The sequence below is a fragment of the Spermophilus citellus genome (genome assembly GCF_964194105.1).
Source record: "Spermophilus citellus genome assembly, chromosome: 19".
In the NCBI taxonomy this organism is placed as follows: domain Eukaryota; kingdom Metazoa; phylum Chordata; class Mammalia; order Rodentia; family Sciuridae; genus Spermophilus; species Spermophilus citellus.
Window position 1 is genome coordinate 2,590,980 of NC_138201.1, and position 21,676 is coordinate 2,612,655.

General features: G+C 49.7%; 1 protein-coding gene across 1 annotated transcript in view; it reads left to right on the top strand.

Annotated features, from left to right (window-relative positions):
• Positions 1-21,676, top strand: part of LOC308638489 (uncharacterized protein) — a 65,288-nt gene that overhangs the window by 14,904 nt on the left and 28,708 nt on the right. Inside the window, exons 4-6 of the mRNA XM_081275993.1 lie at positions 2,770-3,065; positions 3,740-3,844; positions 19,569-19,682. Coding sequence (XP_081132119.1) covers positions 2,770-3,065; positions 3,740-3,844; positions 19,569-19,682 — 515 coding nt within the window. The remainder of the gene's footprint in view (positions 1-2,769; positions 3,066-3,739; positions 3,845-19,568; positions 19,683-21,676) is intronic.

A 21,676-nucleotide genomic window follows, 5' to 3' on the forward strand; every position in this document is an offset into this window, starting at 1 on the left:
TAATAAAAATAATCATACACATTCCTGCTATCGGCCTTCAGATCTTAATTATGTTTTAACTCCTTTGTTAAAGCAAAGGCACTGCCTGTTGGCATTTAAAGAACACCCTCACTTTTCTGCCGGAGTTCAATCTAGTTCTTTAATTTGGATCCCAGTCCATTTGTGGAATTCTTTGGGTGGCATTTAAGGTCATTAGGGGTGATGGATGCTGAGATAGGAGTCGGGCGGTGCAGTTTCCATTCAGCCATCAAACTGGGCAGGTGCATGCAGGGCGCAACTAGGTTCCAGACTCTGAAAACAGAGGCTGGGGCGGGGTGCGTGGGAGCCGGGGAGGTGGGTCTGCATCCCCGGAGGGTGGGCAAATGCCCACCAGCACCCAGCAGCCCCCGCCTTTCTCCTGGGGGCCCATCTCTGCAGCCCAGCCTCAAGCGCACATTCACAGTGTCTTTTTTAAACTTGCTGGAAGTGGACCAGCTCTGGACATGCTCAGAGGGAGCCCCCCATACTTCCGTTCTGGCTCCTCCTCCTTCAGCTCCCCAACACGGCTACAGGTGAGCTTACTCACTCCCTGCTCACCCCTCTGTGACTGACTCCCAGGCCCTACTGTGTTCTGGGCACCCTTCGGGGTTCCAGGGCCATCACCGTGAGCAACACTTGCACAGCTGCTCGGGCAGATCTGCTGGGCTTGGTGCAAGGTTAAGCCTGGAACCCTCTCCACAGGCCATTGGCTCTCCACACCAGTCATTAACAAGGGACAGAACATGCCCTGTGGCAGAGCCAGACTCCAGCCCCACCTGTGCCTGGCGTCCTTTCTACCCCTCACCAGCCATTGAGCATGTCACTTAATGTCACCCACCTGCATTTCTTTATCTGTAAACCCAGGACCCTATCTTATGGGTTGTGGGTAGAGTCATGATATAATGAACGAGTCCCTTCTGCAGCACCGATTGGCATTTGATCAGCTTTACAGATCAGTAAGGAGAGTCACAGAGGCCACAACTGGCCTCTACCTGTTCTTCTGCTGAAAAGGGGGAACCCACAAGCACCCCGAGTCTGTGCCTCATGGGGAGCCCTTGGTTTTGCTTCAGTCTTCTAGCAGGTTCCTCCTGGAGGGTCAGTTTCCTTCTCTGCAGTCTGGGCAGGGCCATGCCAAGCTCTGCCCCCGTCTGTCCTGCTGTGACGAGGCACCTAGACCTGCTCTGAAATCCTGGGGGTGGTTCACAGTCTCCGCTTCAACGTGCTGAGAGTCGTGTCTGCGTGGCTCTCACACCAGGCTGTCGGGCTAACTTGTCAGCTTGCCACAGAACCGCTGGCCGCTGGACATCTGTGTGGTGCTCTCATGGTCCTGGCTGGCCAGTCCCCTTGGGAAGGTGGTCACTTTTGCCAGTTTGACTCTTAGAGGAAGAGGAGAAGCAGCAGCTGGAACCTGAAGCCTTCTGCTGTTCCGGACGCTCGGCCGGTGCTTGAGTTGGGGATGAAAACACTCAAAAAGCCTGTAACAAAATTTGAGGCTACCCAGCCAGACTGGAAGGGGGTTATCTAAATGCAGAGCATCTCAGCCAAGTCATAGCCAGGAATCACCACATCCTAAGGAAACTGAGGCATGGCCCCAAGCCCTTTCTCCTTGCTCTCCGGGGTCACCTCCTGGGGTTCCTGATAACCTATTGTGGTGGGTTCCGTCATACAATTTGGAAAACAGTTCATCCTGGAGAAGTCTCCTAACTACAAAAGGGACATGGTGGCTCCTTTAACTCAGCTCAAGAGATTCCATCCCGCCCTCGATTTGCACAGATCAGCACAGGTCCTCCATCTACTGACCAAGGGCAGGGACACGACCCTTCTCTTTCAGCATCAGCTGTGGGATGGTCTCATCCATAAATTTCTGACTACGTTAGATACTCAAGAACCCAAGGCAACCCAAGTTTCTCCAGGTGGGTGGGTAGAGGGATGACGACTGCTCCCTGTCACAGTCACACAAGGACTTGGAGAAACAGGCAATTGAGGAGGCAGTCAAAGCTGCCCCAAACCTTTAGGAAATACGTCTCTGCACGCAAACTATACGAATTTCTAGTGTCCCCGGGACAGAGAAGAGAATTCTTAAGAGAACATCATTTCCCCCAGGCTCTTACAATCCTCCTTCGTATTAAGCCGAAGCTGACGTGGCCCCTCGTCTCTGTCCCTTACTCCACATCTGCACTCTGCCTGGCCCTGCGTCTGCGTGCCCAGCCGCTGGCACCAGGTTCATTCCTCTATAGCACAGAAAGACCCACCGCCAGCCGCCCCAGAACGAGAGCCCGAAGGGGACAGGGACAGCTGGTGATCTGCCCCCTGAGCCTCCAGTCCATCCTGGGCTGGTCACTTGTGAGCAGGACAAAGACCCTGCAAGACTAAAATGCACTTTGAGAGGGCCACCTTTTGCCATGTGCTGTTATTTTGGGTGATCTCTGGGATTCAATTTTCTACACAGTGTATCTACTCCTGGTATCTCCGCCGTCAACTCTTCAATAGATAGTCGTAATGGTTTAGCTATGAGGTGTCCCCAAAAGCTCATACGAGACAATGCAAGGGAGTTAAGAGGTGAAATGATCGGGTTATGAGAGACTTAACCTAATCGGTACATTAATCCCCTGATAGGGATTAGCTGGGTTTAACTAGGAAGGTAGGGTGTGGCTGGAGGAGGTGGGTCACTGGGGTGGCCCTTGGGGTTTACATTTGTCCCTGGTGAGTACAGCCTCTCTCTCTCTCTCTCTCTCTCTCTCTGCTTCCTAGTGCCATGTCCTGAGCTGCTCTGCTTCTCCACACCCTTCTGCCATCATGTTCTGTCTCACCTGGACCCATAGCAATGGACCTGGCCACCCATGGACGGAGACCTCGGAAACCATGAGCCCCCAAATAAACTTTTTCTCCAAAAATCGTTCTCGCCAGGTCTTTTGGTCACAGCAGTGTAAAAGTTGGCTGAAACAAGCGTTAAGCATCAGCTCTATCACACCGACATCCAGTGAGGACTTCCCGGGAGAGCAGTGCGCAGGAAACTCTAGTAGCAGTAGCTCCCTCTCCGTCTCCTGGTGAGTGGAGCTCCCCGGTCATCTGGCACCAGGCTTCTCCAGGTCCATGTCTCTGGCACCCTGAGGCTAGCCCTTTGAAAAGCAGATTTTCAGCAGGATCTGTGGCTTTCTGCTTGTCCTTGATCGATCCTGTGGCACTTACAGGACAAGAAACAGCCTCCTCTGTGCCCTGGCAGTTTCAGGCAGAAGTGCTCCCTGACCCATGTGCACATTTTAACCTTTTCTCCAGACCTGGCCACGAAATGATCAACCAAATTGGTTCCTTAGGAAACCGATTTCCTTTCTGAGCATCTTCTCTTGCCGTCCAACGTACGTTTTAACCACTTTCCCCTCCACTTCCTTCCTTTCCCGGGGCGCTGAGCTCCGAGGCCGGCCACCGTGCAGGAAAGCATTACCACGGTAGCTGGTAGCTGTAGCTTCGCCAAAAGACCCTGCTTTTGCTCTGGGGCAAACTTATTAAGATTGGGAGCTCCGCCAGGGTCATCTGTCCCAGGGCGCTGTGAAAGCCTCCTGGGATGTTCATCTAGCCACGGTCTAATTAATTTTCAAACGGACAAAATAGCTTCTTGGGCCGCGTAACAAGCATTTTCATTCATCTCCGCGAGGCTGGATTTGGCTCCGAGCAGGGTCACGAGGAACTCTAATGGCTGCTTCCCTCCTTTGTGTGTCCCCAGGAGAGCTTGCGTTGATGTCAACAAAGCAAGATCTGTGCTTCAGGCGATTGGAGTGGGTTCAGCTTCCAGAGAGCCAAGTTCTTTGACTTCGCTGAGAAGGAAAGGGTAGGGGACCTGGCATATGGGAAGAGTCTTTGGGCCCTTTTACTTTATTGGATTTAGCTACACTCCCATAATGAAATTGTTGAGATTGTTTAAACCTTCTGCAAGGACTTCTGTTAGCGAGGGGAAACTTGTACTCAAGCCATGAGGAGATTGTATTGTAGATATAATGGAATCATTTTTATCTTTTGCCTGGGTTTCTGCACGAGGGCTGAGGTTCTGTCCTGGGCACAAAGCCAAAGGTCTATTTAATTTCTACTTAAATTTTCCCATGGTCAGTAATACTGTCCCCGGAGACTGGTTTCGTTACATTAATGAATAGAGACAAAGTCGATAGCAAGCTTACAAATCCTTCGGTGGCTTTTTTTTTAAGGTGTTTATTTTGTACAGTAAACATAATAACCCTATAGAAATCCCGTTCCTTATTCTTCAGGACAATGCTTCACTGATGTCTCAGTAAAATGTCAAAATTATTTTTGCCCTGAGGACACAACTATGATCCAATAAGGCCTGTTTTTGTAAGTACTGATATTCTGGCTTTGCATGAATGGTCCTGAATTATCAGTCTTGTCTTTTTGTCTCATTTAGTTTATTTGAGTGGTGGTGGCATTTCTTATTTAAATTTGCATTTTAGTTATTTATTTTATGTTTTCTAGGGGGATTTGTGCCAGTTGGGAAATAGACTTTTTCTTTCCCCTGAGAGGGAGTGCCCAGACCTTGGAAACTGCCCCTCCTGGCCACAAGCCCCTCAGGAAGGGTCAGCAGGATGGCCTGACCCTAGGAGCACAGCCCACGGAACATGACACGTTCCTTGAAGTGCTGCCGCAGGGCAGTCTGGCCCTGGCATTTGTTACAAGAAGTCCCCAAGCTGCTGGCTGGTGCCTTTGTAGCCAACAAAGGACCAGGAAATGCAGCTGTGTCCTGCCTTCCAGGAGTCCCTCCTTGGTGGCATCTTTGCCAGCAGACGCTCTCTTGCCCCTTGTTTTGCCCTGTAAGACGGGCTCTCCTCTTCACTGAGTAAAGGAAGGAGAAGAGCGTCCCCTGGCTAAGTGCGCCTGAAGACCCAGTCTTTGTTGGTGTGTCTTGCACGTGGCTTTGTCTCTGATGTGTCCACAACTAGAGCAGCACCTGTCTGCCTGAGAGGTGGGACACTGACCCTCCTACACACATCTGCAGACTGCCTACGCCATGCCAAGCTCTCCCCAGCCCCTGCCAGGCAGTGACATCATTTGCCCTCTGTTCAAGTACAGACGGGGAATCCAGCGAGTCCATAAATAGTAGTCATTTACCCTTAACAATGCTTCCTGAGATAATAGACCTGCTTTTCACAGTTTGGAGAGAAATGGTTCCTCATTTGTAATGTCACCAAGACCAGATCCTTGGGCAGGACGTCAGAGATGGCTGAGCAGATGCCATGCGGTTCCTATCCCAGCTCCAGAGCCTCTGTGATCAGCGAGGCATCGGGGTTTCCAAGACAAGAGCACATTAATGGACGTTGTTTTACAGAAGGGTTTTCTCTGCCTGGTGAAATCCGTGCCTCTTTTTAAGTTTGCAGAATTTGAAACATGTGCATACAACAGGATGGTGCAGTGAGGTGCGATGACGATATTCCTTCTCCCTCCCATTGCATATCTTTGTTCAGGAGTCAACGAAAAGGGATATTCTCAAAACTCTAGCACAAACAAAGGCAAGACTCGGTGCCCAGTATAAACATATTTCTATTTAGCAAATAGCAGGAGTATCGAGGCCCTCCCCTTTTCTCTTCTCACACAGCAGCATGTTCTGTGCTGACTGTATGAGTTAACAAATTCAAGTCTGTTTATTTTGTTGGAAATTCCACTTCATGAATCACCACGTTCCACAGAACAGCAGCAGGACAGCATGGCCATTGTTTGACTCACAGTCATCCCAGCCCGAGGAGCCCGTCCCGACGTCCGCTTGCCGTCAGCGGGCCCTGTCTGCTTTCATCTTTTCAGGGTCTCCTTTCTAATAGCATTCAAATTATTTAGACACTCAACCATGTTTTTGCCTCTGGTGCAGACACTTCTAAAGAGCTCGAGCCCCAGTGTGACGACCAAATAACCCTCCACTATTTATCTTTTCACAAGTCATTATTCTGGAGGCTCTGAGGAGCTGCTCCCAGCGTGTGCACCGCAGGCAGCCAGAGCTCCTCCTGCAGAAACCGGCCAGGGCCTGCTCTGCTCCGGTCTCTCTGGCAGGTACACAATGCCACGGTTCAGGCAGAGGGGAGGCGGGGCAGCGTGGTTTAGCCTTGATTCCCCAAGTTCCTAGAGTAAGGAGCACGTGGGCCCCCAAATCAATTGTGATTATTAATGATCTCCATCCCTTTCAGTAATTGCAAGGAAACTGTAGGTACTCGGAAAGAAATTAAAATGTGAACAGTCACTCTCCAGTTTCATCTTCTGCTCAGAATTACTTTTTTTTTTTAAATCCCCTCTGCCTCTGTTAACAATGTGCCTCCTGGTGGTGAGTGATTGCGTTAAGCACCAGGGACACGGAAATGAAGACACAGGGTTCTTGCCCCCGTGGAACGAGGGTCTGACAGGAGACATGGCAGTTGAGATGTTTCCAGCATTCTCAGGCCATTTCCCATGCAGACATGCAGTGTGGATCCCCTCTCTCTCTCTTTTGTAAAAACGTAAATGTCAGTGCCTGGTGCGAGTGCGTCCTGTGCCCTGTGTTATTCGTGTGGCCCTAGGCAGAGGGCGTACAGGGTTCTTTCTCCTCCAAACAGCCCCCTGGATTTGTCTTGGGGAATCGCCTCTTCCCCGGACTGCACATCCATCCCCTGTCCCCTACAGCCAAGGAGGAGATGCATTCTGAGTTCATTCTCTTTAGTTCCAACCAGAGAACTCGAGGGTGGGATCATGTTTGAAGGGCATCAGGCCAGCGAAGGGAGAAGTATCAGGTGCTGGGTGGTTCAGGGCTACCAAGTCCAGATCACTCTTCAGCTTCCTGTTCATTCTGTGGGCAATGAAATTTCTCTAGCTGCTTCCCCTTTGTTTCAGTGACCAGAGTTACTGTCACGGTTGGTCTGGGAGGTGTCCCTCAGAAGATCCTGTGTGAGACCACGCAAGAAGGTTGAGAAGTTCCGTGATCAGGTTATGAGAGCCTTAAGCTATCAGTGCATTAATCCACTTGAATGGATTAGTTGGTAGTAACTGTAGGCAAGTGGGGTGTGGCTGGGGGAGGTGGGTCACTGGGCGCATGCCTTTGGGGTTTATAACTGTCCTCGGGAGTAAGAGCTCTCTCTGCCTTCTGGTGCCATGTGCTAAGATGCTATCCTCCTCAACATCCTTCCACCATGATGTTCTTCTGTTTCACATTGACCCAGAGCAAGGGACGTGTCTGTCCATGGACTGAGACCTCTGAAATTGTGAACTCCTGAATAAATGTCTCTGCTAACTGTTCTTGTCAGTTCTTTTGGTGACAGAAGAAAAAAGCTGACAGGTGAGGTGTGGCAGAGGAGAGCATCTGAGGACGTGGTAATCAGAAAGTAGAGCTCTGCCCACCAGAAACAAAATATCCCAAAGGCACACCCCGCGGTGACCCACTTCCTCCAGCCACACCCTACCTGCCTACAGTCACTGCACTAATTCACTGATTAGGTCACAACTTTCATAATCTAATCATTTGCCTCTGCCTGCACGGTCTCACATGTGAGCTTTCGGGGGATACCTTATATCTAAACCATAACAGTCCTATCACCATTATTTCAGAATATAAATACATGCAAAACATATTCTTATGTATTTAACTTTGGACAGGTGTTTAGATGTATTTTTTGGGGATGAATTTCTCGAAAGAAAACTGCTGAGTCAAAGAATTTGTATATTTTTAATGATACCCAACAGTGTCTAAGACCCTCATGTGGGTAGAGGAACCGATTGAGAATATAGACAATAAAAAAATCAGTAACAATTCACGTGTAATAACTTTGTGGTCCTTGTGTTAGGTTTTGATCGCTGTGGCCCAAACATGTGACAGGAACAACTGAGAGGAGCAAAAGTTTATTTTGGCTCATTGGCTTCTGAGGTTCGGTCCATGGTGGGCCAACTCCGTTGCTGTGGTCCAAGGTGAGGCAGAGCATCATGGTGGAGAGGCGTGGGGAAGAGAACCATTCTGTTTATGAAGGTCAGCAAGCACAGAGAGAGGGGGTGAGTAGCCAGAAGGAGGAGATGTCACTCCTGTGTGACCAGTGACCCGCTCCCCCCGTCACACACCCCACCCACCTACAGTTACACATTTAGCTAGTACTGAAGAGGTCCTGGCCCCATGACCTGATCACTCACCCGCTGACTATCCCTGCATTAACACAGGGGCTTTTAGGGGACACCTCAAATCTAAACCATGATAGTCACTAAGTAAAAAGGTAATTCCTACTGAATTTTAAAAAAACTAATACTAACTTTGCGAAACCTGAAAGTACCTAAAAAATACCAAGAAAAACTGATCACTAAGTCACTCACGAGTCTTTCACCCAGATTGCAAGAGCCGCACTCACTCATTATCATTAATTTTTATTCTAATCCAAATTTGACAATTTTTTTTGGTAAAGGATTGTCATCCATCATATCTGGAAGTAGAATATTCTACATATATTTCTTAAATTCTGAGTATATGGGATTTTCTACATAATTTCTTTTTTTTTTAATTTCTGATTTTTCAAAAATATTTAATTTTTAGTTTTAGGTGGACACAATATCTTTATTTTATATTTATGTGATGCTGAGGATTGAACCCAGTGCCTCATGCATGCTAGGCAAGCACTCCACCACGGAGCCACAAGCCTAGTCCCTAAATTTCTGATTTCATTGCTTCTACTTAGCACACTCCATGATTCCAACCTTTTGAAATTTGCTGGGACTTTCTTCATGGCTTGGTGGCAATTGTAGTTATGGTTATGTGTACAGGTGACAGATGCGTCATCTCCAGTTGGGACAGCATTCTGCATACTTGATTTAAGGTGAATCTGCTGGTTGCATTGTTCAAATATTTTATATCCTTACAGATTTTCTCCACTTCATCTATTAGTGAAAGAAAATAATATGTTAAAATTTCCTACTATTATTATGAATTTGCCTAGACAAATTCCCTCAATTTTTCTTCAAACATCTTAAGACTAAGTTGGTAGGTGCATACAAATTTAGAATTCTTATATTTTCCTAATGAGTTAAATATTTATTATTTAAATTGTTCCCTCTTCAACCCCAGTAATGTTTTTGACTTCAGATATTTTTTGTGTCATTTCACAGCTTCTATATTGTTAGTTGACCTTGCTTAAAAGTTTGGCTCCAGCTCATTTCATGTATCTTCATTAAACAGCATAAACTAGGTTTTTGTTTTGCTTTGTTTTTAGATCCAGTTGGGTAGTCTTTGTCATTTACGTGGAACATTTAGCACATTTACAGTTAATGTGAATATTGGCGTGTTACAGGGTGTCTTCCATCTGTCTAACCTTTCTGTCTTCTTTTTCCTTTATTTTTTTTATGCTGTTTTGGACGGATTAAAAGTTTTCATCACCTCACACTTTTCTTTAGTCGTTGGAAGTTTCCCTTATACTCCTTTGGTGTTCACATGATCACAGCTTCTGTCTTTGACTTATGAGTCTGATCATCGTGTCTTGACCTCTTTGTGAACTCAGTGCTCACCACTGTGATGCTATTTACCCCTAATGATTGACATGACGTTGTGTATTTTATTTTTAAATGTTGCAAAGCCAGCAAGATAGTATGATGATTATCTTCTAACTCCATATCCATTCTGCACATCCATGTGTGGACCCTTTTTGTGTTTCTTTCCCCTTTTGTACCTCTCCATTCTTTCTTGTGGGATTTTCTTCCTTCTGTTTAAAGAATACTCTTTAATATATTCTTCAGTAAAGTATCTGCTGGTGACAAATTCTAGCCTTTTAGAATCAAAGTGTCTATTTTGCCTTCATTGGGAATTATTTTTTTTTTAATTTGCCAGTTTGACAGGTGATAATGGTATTATATTGCTTTAATTTGCATATATTTTATATATTTACTATCTTCTTTCTATCTTCTCTTGGGTACTTAATATCCTACAGTGTTAAAAGCATCTTTTTTCTTTTTTTTCCCTCCTTTTCTTTTTCTTTCTTTTGCAGAAGAGAGAGGCTGAATTATTCACTTATCAGGGGTGAAGTGCTGTGTTTTGGGTAACTCGTTTTGTTCCCATGTCCCTGTGTGTGTGGAGACAGGGGCTGCCTGACTGTGAGCTGCCTGTGGTTAGTGAGTTTTTGCCCCCAAGCCTTGTACACGTCTGGACGGTGCTTCAGATCTCACAGGACCAACTATCCTTGTTATGAGCCTGGCCAGTCATGAAGGATGTCTTGATTTTTCAAAAGATATCTTGATGATATAGAAAGATGTTGGAAAAATTATAAATTGTATTCATCGCCAGGTTTATTATTTCGTATGTCCCATAAGAAAACCTGGGTAACTGTCAACTTTTGGAGCTCAGAGGATGTTGCTAATTCCTACAATCTTGCTATCTCAGTGTCTTTTGGGGAGGGGTCCCAGGGCCATGGGTCAGCGGGGCCGGGGCTCTACCTCTCAGCCACTCTCCCCGCCCTCGGCTTCCATTTTGAGTCTGACTTCAGGCTTCTGAAGCCAGGAGCAGGGTTCGGTGACCCTGGACTGGGTGTCCAGCTCTACCCACACCCAGTGACTCAGATGCTGGTCAGAGGTCTCTCTGCAGCATCCAGGGCTCCCCAGCTGCCTGGAGTCCCCTTTAGTGGGCTCGCAGCATTTGCCCTTCAAGCGACCTCATTCCTGCAGACCTCTAGTTGGCATGGGCTCTTCTCTCTCTGCCTGACTCTTCCTGCTGTCCTCTCATGCCCTGGGACGGGGGGCTGCTCTCCTGGCCCACCTCACCCTCCCTGCTCAGGATCTGTGAGTGAGAATCTTCCTGCTTGTTTTGTATTATGGTGACCTGTTGGTTGGCACCGTCAGTGGATTTGGGCCTCCAATGTGTCTGAAGAGCCAGGGGCTGCCCAGGCCAGGGGGACCCACAAGGTCCAGCTCCATTGCCAGAGCCATGGTCAGGCAGCCAGAAACTGTGTCCGGGTCAGACAGGAGCACAGGGGTGTCCTTCAGTGTCCACAGGTTTCTGTCTGGTCCCAGGTGGGACAACGAGGCCTCAGGCCACCACCAGGTAAAGAAGCATCCTGTGACAGGCACCCTGTGAACAGCCACACCCTGCTCCCCTTTGGTCCCCACTGGCTGGGCTGCCTGTCTCTCCGAAATTGGAGTCTTAGAGCCCCAAGTTAGCTGGAGCTCCCAAAGCAGAGATTCTAGAGAAAATAGACAGAATTTCTTAGAGATGAAAAGGTATCACAGGTAAATCCCATCTGCTGAGTCTCCCGATTCATTACAAATAGAGAAATGCTAAAATTGGCTTTTAAAAATGGCACTTCTTAAAGCTTGACGTTTTCAAATTAAAATCCTTAGTAAACACACTAAACACAATGAACTGTAATTGTATTTCTGGAGTTGTTTTTTTTTTTTTTTTTTTTTTTTTGAGGAAGGACTTTATTTCACCACTGTAGTTTCACAACAAATATAATTACATGGATGTTTTTGCCAAGCAAAACTATGAGCAAAAAGGTAAAGATACACAGCAGCCTTCCAATTTTTTTTTCTTTTTCAAAACTGAGAACTGTTTGACAATGTAAAGTGTATGAAAAGGTGGCTGGGTGTTCACCTTCTCATCCTGTCGTAGACGTTGGATCTCCAAGTAACTCTGCTTGTGACTACATTTCTGCTAACTGGATCACTAAATTATTTCCTTAGTGGAAATAGTTCTAATTGTATCCATTTGGATTTCTTGAATGGTGTTCTCCAGTTGGTAACTCAGAGAATGGCTAGAGCTTTTAAAAACAAATGTCAACACTGTGCCTCAGGCAGAGTCCATTTCCATCCTTGAGTATCTTCCTCTGGTTACCTGTAGTCAGACATAGAGCTTGTGCCAGGCGTCCACCCCCAGGCTCTCTGTGGCTGACCACCCAGTCCCAAGGACCCCTACAAGCTGCTTTCCCAGTCCACGTTGCTCCACCAATGTCCCTTCTCATTGCACTGATGGCAGAGTGGAGCAGGAGGTGAGCCACCGCACCTGGGTCTTCTTCCTAAGGGGCCACGCCAGGCTGGAGCCCCAACTCCTTCCAGACCAGGACATCTCCACTGGGTGACTCGGCATTGTCCCTCTTCCCTGGGGTGTTCCAGAAGGGGACCTCTTCCTTCCAAGATCTCTTTGGAAGGAAGCGTTCTTCCTGGGCCCGTGGAAGCGCACCTGGGGATCAGGTATTTTACCTGAACGGCTTGCTGGTTTTTCTGTCCCTTTCCCACCTTACCTATTGCTAAGTAGCAGAGGATAGGACACAGTGGCTTGAAATGTCAGTGATCTGTCATGCTTCAGGGGCGTGCATCAGGCGTGCGGGCAGGTCTCACCTGGGCAGCTTTGCTCCATGGGGCTGGCTGGAAGCTTCCAGAAGATGTCCCTTGTCCAGCCCGCCTCTGTGGACTGCTCTTCGTGGCCTTCTCTCTCTCCATATGGCATCTAATCATTTAATGTTCTGGCCTGAGCTTTTTTAGACCTGGACATCTGGCTCCCACTTGGAAAGTGGATGCTCTTCAAGGGTTTCAGGAGCCCTGACCAGAACTGGCAGTGTTCTCTCCTGCAGGGTCCACAGGAGACCCGATTCCTGGGGAGGGGTAAAGGAGGCCCCCTCTGGACCACAGGCACGTCCGGGGCAGGAAGGAAGGAAGAGAAGGGAGCCTTCTTTGGGTGCTCCTCCCCATTCTCCCAGCGAGTACGTGGTATTTCTTTTCTGAAGATCAGAACACATTGCTTCTTCCAAACTTGTATTTATTTTAAAGCATAAATTAGAACATGAGTTGCACATATGCTTACCCACTTGGTCCTTTTCCTTATTGACTAAAGATAGAACAGACTTGTTCTAAACAGGCTTCGGTTAGTGCAGAATATGTAGGCCACCCTGTAGAAACTTGCTTCATAATCAAGAATTCATGCAATGTGGGAGTTTTTCATTTGCTTCAGCCCTGCTGGTATTAGCCAATAAAGGAATTATAGTTTTAATAACTAGTTGACACAGCTGATTTTATCGATTTTAATAAATAATCAAACATGCCTAAAAGCAAAAACATCAAACAAATGATTTAAATCCCTGAAACCTTGCCTGCGCTAATCACGAGATTCCGTTAAATGGCGAAGATAAAAACAGATTAGTGTCATTAGGCAAAAAAAAAAAAAAAAAGAAAGAAAGAAAGAACATGCTCCAATTACAGATTATAAGTCTTATCAGTTTGCTTAATAAAAACCTGAAGTGCTAAATGAGCAACTGTGCTCTTACATGTTCACAAAGTGCCCCTGCCCCCTGCTTTCACCAGGTGCCCATGGGAACCACCTCCATGCAGGGGAGTCGGAGCCTGGGGTGCCCACCTGGTCAGCCAGCGTCCATCACGGTAAACAACATGGATGGAGAGAAAGTACTTGGGCTTATAGGCTAGGGAGTCTCCGTCCACAACCAACTGGTCCTGTGGTTTTGGGCGCGTGGTAAGTCAGCAAGTCCTGGCAGGTGCCTGAGTTGATAAGACCACTCACCTGGTGGCCAGGAAGTCCCGGGGAGAAGGGGGCGGGGCCGGCATTCCCTGACGTGAGACCTTATGCTAGGCCTGCTAGACGTTTCCCCACCCGTGTGAGCACTGCCTGGGAAGCAGTCTCTACCCACAGGTGGCCTTTGGGCTACTGAACCACAGCACCTCCCTCCCCTCATTGTGCTCTCTCCTACACTGTTCCCTACCCCGTGAGGGCTGACAGACGTGGAAACCCAGACCTCAGAGATGAGCAAAGTAGCCCAAGGACCTGCGGCTCACGGGAAGTTGCACTGGGATTCGTACTCGGGACTTGGAACTCATCTGCCTCCATGTGACCTCCGCTGGGAAGAGCACCTCACCCCACTGCAGCCCTGAGGCTGGGCCCTGTTCTGTGATCCAACCCACACACTGCACAAAGAGAGGGTGGCTGGTTCTCACTGATGCCCTTTGCACACGTGAGCATCTCTGCTGTCTCTCCATCTAATAACCTAGTGACACTGTGTCATGTGCAGTTGCTCAGGAGTGATCCACCCCAAGAGGCCCCTGCGTTACGAGCACGGGATTTTCCACCCTGGGCTCTTCTCCTTTGCTCTGCGTCAGACCCTCTGGGCATGGCGGTGAATGCAGACTCCTCGGATCACCATTTCTGAGTGCATAGAGTAAAGTGCAAAGGACACCAGTCTTACTGAGCACAGTTTGACTTATGAACCCAGGTTAAGTTAGCTCAAGCACGAGAACAAAACAACAGCAGGCTGGGCGTAGGGAGGGGTGAGTTTATTGGCTTAAATGGGGGGGGGGGGCGGTCAGCAAACCATGGCCCTGGACCCGATCTCACCAGCTCCCTTTCTTGTGAAGTTCATTGTAAACCATTATTTCCACTCATCTGTATCTTGCCTGTGGCTTTATTTCTAAGGAGCTAAAATACAAACATTCTCCCCTTTTCTTTGCAGAGCAGATTGTCCCCTTGCTGCGCCCGAGACCGCTGTCCAGCTGGGCTGTGGCTGTGCGGGTGGTCGAGCACCTGCCTGGCAGGGTGAGGCCCTGGGTTTCATCCTCAGCCCCCCAGAACACAGGAGAGATGAACCTTCCAGGTTTTCTTGGGGCTCCAAGCATTCGCCCAAGGTGTCGGACATGGGTGCTGTCGAGGTCTGACCAGTGACGGGCTTCACTTTAGGACACTTCTCGCCAGGCCTAGAACTGGGGAGGCAAGTCCATCCTTCTTCCGTTAGTCACTCCGAGGGTGCCCAATTGTTACCTCACAGAAGCCGACTCTGACCCAGGACCGCTCTCAGTTAACCCCCAATTTAAGTGTGTGAAGAGGTCCCAGGATTGCCACGGAGACGGAAATGGACACAGATTCAACAACCTCCTTATTACAGAAGTGGAGCCAACAGGTTCTGAAGGGACTGAAAGAAAATAGCATTTCAGTTCCATTTCTGTAATAGGAACGGAAACAAAGGTGGGGGAATCTGCTAACGCCCTTCAGACCCGGCCTGGGAGGAGTCCAGGAATCCAGACCATCCAACAAGCCGACCCCTTGTTGTTAGGAAGACAGAAACCACGACCTCAGACCCAGAGGAGCAGAGTCTCACTGCTCGTGTGACGGCTGAAAACACTGATTAAGAGAGACCTGGGAAGCGGATTCTGGAAGAATCCAATGAAATGGATTGCCACAGGTGAGTGCCTCCTGGTGACCAGAAAGGGCAGTGTTCTGGGCTAAGAGGCAATAGAGCCTCGGCCAGGAGGGACCGTGTCTGCCCTGTGGTGAGCGACATCCCAGGCAGAGCAGGAGGGTCTGCTGCTTGTTATTGTTTAGATGTGAGGTTCCCCCAACAGCCCATGGGTTAGCCAGTAGAGGAGTGTTCAGAGGTGAAATGCTTAAGCCTATCCACTCTTCAGTGGATTAATCCATCCCATGTAGTAGTCACCGGAGCTCACTGCCGGGTGGTAACTGGAGGTAGGTAACTGGAGGAAGTAGGTCAAGGGGCAGGCCCTTGGAGAGCTTATTTTCTCCTCGACTTCTTGTGCACTTTCTCTCTGCCCTTCTAAGGGAGCTAAGCAGGTTTCCTCTACCACGCCTTCCGCCATGATGTTCTGCCTCACTTTGGGCAGGGAGTAAGGAGTGGGCGCGGCCATGGACTGAACCTTGGAAACCAAGAGCTGAAATAAACTTTCCTCCTTTAGGTTGTTCTTGTAAGATATTTTGATCACAGAAGGGAAAGGTTAAATCAAATATGGCTCAACACTGACATCAGGAGGATTGAAATTACTTTTGAGAAGCAGTTGCCTGTTGGCCTCTGGGGAGGCTGAACCTCTTTTGCTTTAGTAGAATGACCGGTCCTAGAAGTTGTCCACGTGCTGACCCCCAGCAACTCTGAATGTGCTTCTGTGACATGGGCTTGGTCAGCATGGTGAAGGGTCTCATGATGGACGACCTCCTGGGTTATGGGGGGAGTGTGCCACCACAGGGGTTCTGGGAAGTGAAGGGGGGAGGCAGAGTCAGAGACAAAGGAGGCCTGAAGACCCTGCGTGGGTGCCTCTGGAGAGGACGGGAGAAAGCCAGGGGAGGCGGGAGGCTCCCGGCAGCTCCAGCAGACAAGACAGCCTTCTCCAAAACTTGCAGAGCACCCAGGAAGGCCCAGCCCTCTGCTGTGGTGAGCTGTCGCCCATGGGGCTGCAGATACAGGTGGCCAGTGGTCAGCACTTCCTCCTCCCCACAAGGTGATTCTTCTCCATTTCTGTGTGTTGAATTCTTCCTTCTCTTGCCTCCAGGATAGGAAGATTGAAAGGAGTAAAAGAGGCAGTTACGTTCTCATTGAACAAGACGCAACTCAAAACTGGGGTCCTCCTGAAGCAGGGGAGAAGACACTGCATCCGTGACATCTGCCTTGGAACGTCAACGCTCCTCCAGGGTGAATAATTTAACATATTCTTTTTAAAACAAACACGGATGTATTATGAAGGAGAGTGTCGATTTTGCATGAATTTTTAAGAGCAGGACTGGATTATTCAGTCACTCTCTCATTGCAGCTGTGTCTGTGGGTTAGACCTCACCACACTGTGCTTCAGAGGCACGCTGGCTTCAAGGCCCATGACTGCCACCGGAGCCCTCACTGTCCCGTCCACCACGCCGGCTTCCCTTGGGCTTCCCCTATAGGAATGCCATCTCTGCCCCACGATGATGGTGGTCTTAGCTCCAGGCTGAAGGCTCTCAGTATCCATCTCCAAGCAGAAAGAGCCACCGTTGCTGGTCCCGCGTTGACCTGTGACAGGAGATCATCCAGGGACAGTGGCAGTCCAGTGGGTGACGTAGCCTGCCCACCAGTGGAGGTCAGTCTGCAGCAGGAGGGGATTCCGGGCAAAACCAACCCTCGCTCACTGTGAGCCTTGAGAAGTGGCTCCCTGACCTCCTAGGGCCCGGGGCGTGCGGGCCCTCCGTGTAGGTGCCTGTGGCAAAGGCGAGAGCTTTCCCTTGGTCTGTCTTCTGGGCGGGCGGAGGATGACCACAGGGAAGAGGCCTGCTGTGGAGAGGCCACCCTGCAGCACACGTCACCTGGCACTTGCTCTAGCCCTCATATAACTTCTGCACTGGTCCCCGGGATCTGCACTGGAGTTTGAGAACAATGACTTTTTTCCGAGAAGTCAAGGGTATGACACGGGGTGAGCAGTCCACCTCCCAGTGTCTCCCAAAGGCTTGTGACTTAAGATTCCCGGCTCTGTGTTTCGAACAAACATTACTAACTACAGGGACTTCAATTCCTCCCTTAAAATGACAACAGGGACTTTGATTACCAAGTCAGATCAGGCTAAGCCAGAAGGAGCAAATCAAGCTGTCAAAGTCCTGGGGACTTGCCCAGGCACGTCCTCAAGTGCTCAGGAGTCTCACCCGGGGTCCTCGGGCAGACAGACCTGGGTGGTCAGACGTGCCCCTCTCCAGAACTGACCTTCCTGGAAGCTCACTGAAGCTCTGAGAAGTCCTGCAGGCAGGGGCCCTTTGGCTCTGCTGGATGTGGTCCCTCTCACCCTGGTTGACAGCTGCTGTGACCACCCTGAAGTTTGGTCACCTGTGCGTTCCCTGAAGGATTTCTGAGAAGAACGGTGTTTTCAAGCCCAGAAACTAGAAGCTCCGGAGGCTTTGGCTCCTCCTCTTCTCTGCAGAGCTTAAGGCGGAGTTCAAAATGCACAGAACTGTCACAGCAGAGAAGGACAGTGCTGCACAGTGCACCAGGCCTGCGCTGGGCAGCGGTCAGTAGCCAGGTCCCCAGAGGAAACTGGGAACTGAACCCCGAGTCCCACCTTGGAGATGAAAGTCACCTGCCTTCCTACCTTCCTTCCTCTCTGTAGGGTCACTCGGATCCTTCAACTCTTTCCCACAGATGATGTGAAAAATTAGAAAGGAGCAAAAATTGAACAGGATCCGGGTTTTTCAGGTGCCCTCGTCCCGCGCCCCACTGAAATGGCCCTGGAGATGAAGCCGCCCCCGCCTGCCTCACCCCTGCTTCCTGCTCGCCCGACAGCTCTGCCACCTGTGACATCCGAGCAGAGGTGCCAGCCTGGGCGAGGAGTGGGCAGACCCTGTGGACACCCACCCTCGCAGCCCTGCGCCCCGTCATGCCCCTTCCTTGGCTGGTGGAGCTACGCGGCCTCATTCCCTTCCCTGAGCTGATGAGGGAAACAGTTCCCAGGGACGGGCATTGCAGTGCTGAGGGGGCTCCTCTGGGCTCTCCAGGCCGTGCCCAGTCCTTTACAGACCCCATTTCCTGTCGTCTTCCTGCACACATGCGACACAAGTCACTGTCACCTAAATGTGTCTTGCTATTTGTCAACAGAGGAGCAGAGACTTGGGACCCATGAGCAGCCTGCTCAGGGCCAAGGTTGGGAGGTGTGGGCAATAGTGAGAGGACTGACCCGCCTCCTTAGGATGGACGTCCTGGAAGTCAGGAGGCTGGAGCTTTAAGGAGGAACCAACAGAGGGAATCAGAGGGAATTTCCTTTTCTGTGGAAAATGACTTGGGAGCTCTTCCTCTTCTGACCACGCTGGCTGTTCATGGAAAGAATTCCGTGTGTGGGCGTGAGTGTGTGTGCGCGTGAGTGTGTGTGCAAGCACTCATGTGAGTACACACAGGTGTGTGAGCACGTGTGTGGGGGGATGTGTGTCGGTCTGTGAGAGTGAGCACACGTGTCCCTGTGTGTGTGTGTGAGTGTGAGTACTTTGTGTGCTTGTGTGAGAGTGCATGTGTGTGTGCATGTGAGCATGTTTGTGGTGAGAGTGTGCTTGTGTGTGTGTGTGTGTGCACATGGGGGGTGGAAGGGGAACAAGAAAGTGAGGATACGTTCCGTAGCAAGGAGCAACCAAATGCCCCTCCTGCCCTCACAGTGAGCGAGGTGCGTTTTTGATTCAGTATAAAACATGCATGGTTTTTCCTGTGGAGCTCCTTTTATTTCTGTGATGTGTCCACTTTTCAAGAAGGAAACTAGCATGTGGCCTGTCCTTCAGCCTCGTCACGTGCCAGGGACGCCAAGCACCCGCCTGCAAGCCCCGATTGGGTTTCCTATCCTCAAGAGCTCTCTGGCCTTCTGTAATCCATTGTCATTAAGGATCCATATCATTCTCCGTTCAAGAGCTCCAAGGATCCCTGTAACAGGGGAAGCAACTACCGTTACTGCTCCTTTTACTATCTCAGGATTGTTTTCAGTCAGGTGAAATAACTAGGCTCCAGCCTGCACCTGTTAATGGGGCTTCTAAACGCACTTCTGCAGACCTTTGTTTGGCAGTGGTGATCTGGCTGCTGGGACTTCCTGCCGTGTGAGGGTAAAGCCTGGGAGACGGTTCCTTTTTAATAGTCATTTTCAAAGCCACTTATGAAATCATCATCAGCTTTTTAAGAGAAGTAGTCCTTATCAAGGGGGAGGAAAACCTGTGAAATCCGTACCTGTCTAGGCATCAGGTGGGAGGTGGGAGGTGACAGGTCCACCCAGGACCCCACCCGGGGAAGCCGCGCTCCGAAGGCAGCCTGTTAGAAGATGCGTCTTTTATTTTTACCAACCTCGAGTTTCTGTTCCTCCAACAGCCCATTGTCGCTGAGTGGGAGCTGGAAGAGACTGAGCTTTCTACCAATGGACTGTCTGCACTGTAACCCCGAGAGTTCAGATGAGAACCCGTCATCCCCAGCCAGCCCCTGGGTGTACGTAACTTGATTTCATCACGAAGTTGTTTTGCGTCTGCCAGCAGAGAGCAGAGACGACTGATGATTTATGACGGCCTCTCTGTTCTGTTGGTTCTTTTGATCCTTCAGTTGGGAACATTTATGGGACTAATTTCATTTCTTACTGCAAAATCTGTGCCACACTTTGGTTTGTCCCGTGCATTCCAAAAGTGATCCGAATTGACTGGGTGAAGTCAGAACTCTCTGGACTCAGCATCTTATCATTTCATAAAAGAGTCCACGGATTCTGAATGGGTTCGGTGCACAACTAAAGGGTGTTTGAGTCTCAGGTTCAGTTTAGTTTAACTTTCTCATCTTAGAAGAAGATTGTAGCTGCTTCCAATGAAATAGCAGCTGTCATTTTTAAAGAGTTGTTTTAACGTTTTTTTATTGTTGTTCTTTTTTATTATTCTGGACATGGAGGAAAGAACCAAATGGATTCATTTCTTGGGAAGAAAACTTTGGCCTGGTATTTTCATCTGTTTACCTTGAATTAAGAAAAAGGTGGAGGAATTAGATGTAAGCTCCCTCTTGTTGGTGTCTCCCGATTCTCAAGCATCTTACTATGAGTTCAGAGATGCAAATCTCATCTCATCATCTCTTCTCTGAAGTTTATTCCTTAAGTCTTTCAGTGAAAACTACCAAATAATTTCCGTCTCCAAGGCCGGGAACCTTCTGATGATTCCATCCCTCCTTTTATCTCTGCGGCCCCAGATGTCTCATTGCTCCATGGCTCCGCGCTGCCCTTGCTCTGCGTTCACCTCTGGGGGGCGGTGTTCACAGTGATGGCAAATTTCAGTCACGCCCTTGCTGTCCCATCCTCGTGCTTCTTTTTGACTCCATGACAATCCAAGGCTCCCAGCAAAAATCTAGCCGCCTCTGCTTGTCCTTTGAAGCAAAATACGTGGTCCCCTTCCAGCTCTCACTGTCCCTTTGTGTCTCTGCCCGCTCTGTGCTTGTGGACCCCTCCTCCTAGAATGCCCCCCCTCTCTGCCTCTTCTGGTCCCCATTGAGCTACTCACACCGGCTGGTTCAGCCCCTCCTTCCTGCCCTTTCCCAACCCTGGCACCCACACTGGCCCATCCCTCATTTCGGACCTGCCGTAGTCCCACAGGGGTCCACCTGGGAAGGCTCTGTGACTTCCTTGGCTCGATTAGCTCCCCCTCCCGAATCTCATGCTGTCCTTATTTTCCCACAGTGACTCGCACGAGCCTGGACTTAGAGCAGGTGCTTAACGTTCACTGATGGATCTGGACCATGATGTTCCTGGGTTGCACCGAGATGCGTGGTAAAGACAGTGTTTGCTGCTATTTTTCATGGTTTATGCTCTTGGCTTCTGCAAGTCCCCTGGTTCCATTTGCCACAGATTGAAAACGCAGCAGGCATGCTCTTCCTGGGGGGACACTGGTGGATCATGGTAGATGAGCATCCCCAGGGCTCCGTTGGTGACATTTCTTCCCTGGTGCGTCGGGGAGTGGAAAAGGAGGAGTGGGCCACAAGCTAAGTTCAGAGGACAGCAGAGCAAGGCCACTGCGGCCAGGGGGTCCCTGCAGTCCTCCCAGCCAGGTTTTCCTTTGCTCCAATCTGGAAGTTCTGCATGGGATCCCTGAGAGGTGGGTGCTGGAAGGGCAAAGGAAAGCGGCAGAATGTCTGTTACCATTGCCTGGGGACTGGACCCCACCCTCCTGTGGAACCTGCAGTCCTGCTGGCCGGGGAAGACTTTGGATTTGCCTTCCAGAGAGGAGTGCCTATGTGAAACAATGCTCCCCTTCCGCCTCGTGCAAATCTCCAATCTCAACATTGACCACAAAGAAGGCTGCAGAGGAGAGTGAGAAGTGGGAATCCAGTGTGGGACGCTCCTGTCTGTGCCACAGGTGGGGCAGGAGGGGGCAGGGCGAACGGCAGTGGAGCAGCGGGGGTTCAGCCTGCGGTGGGTGACAGGGGTGAGAGGGTGCAGGAACAGGCCAGGGACG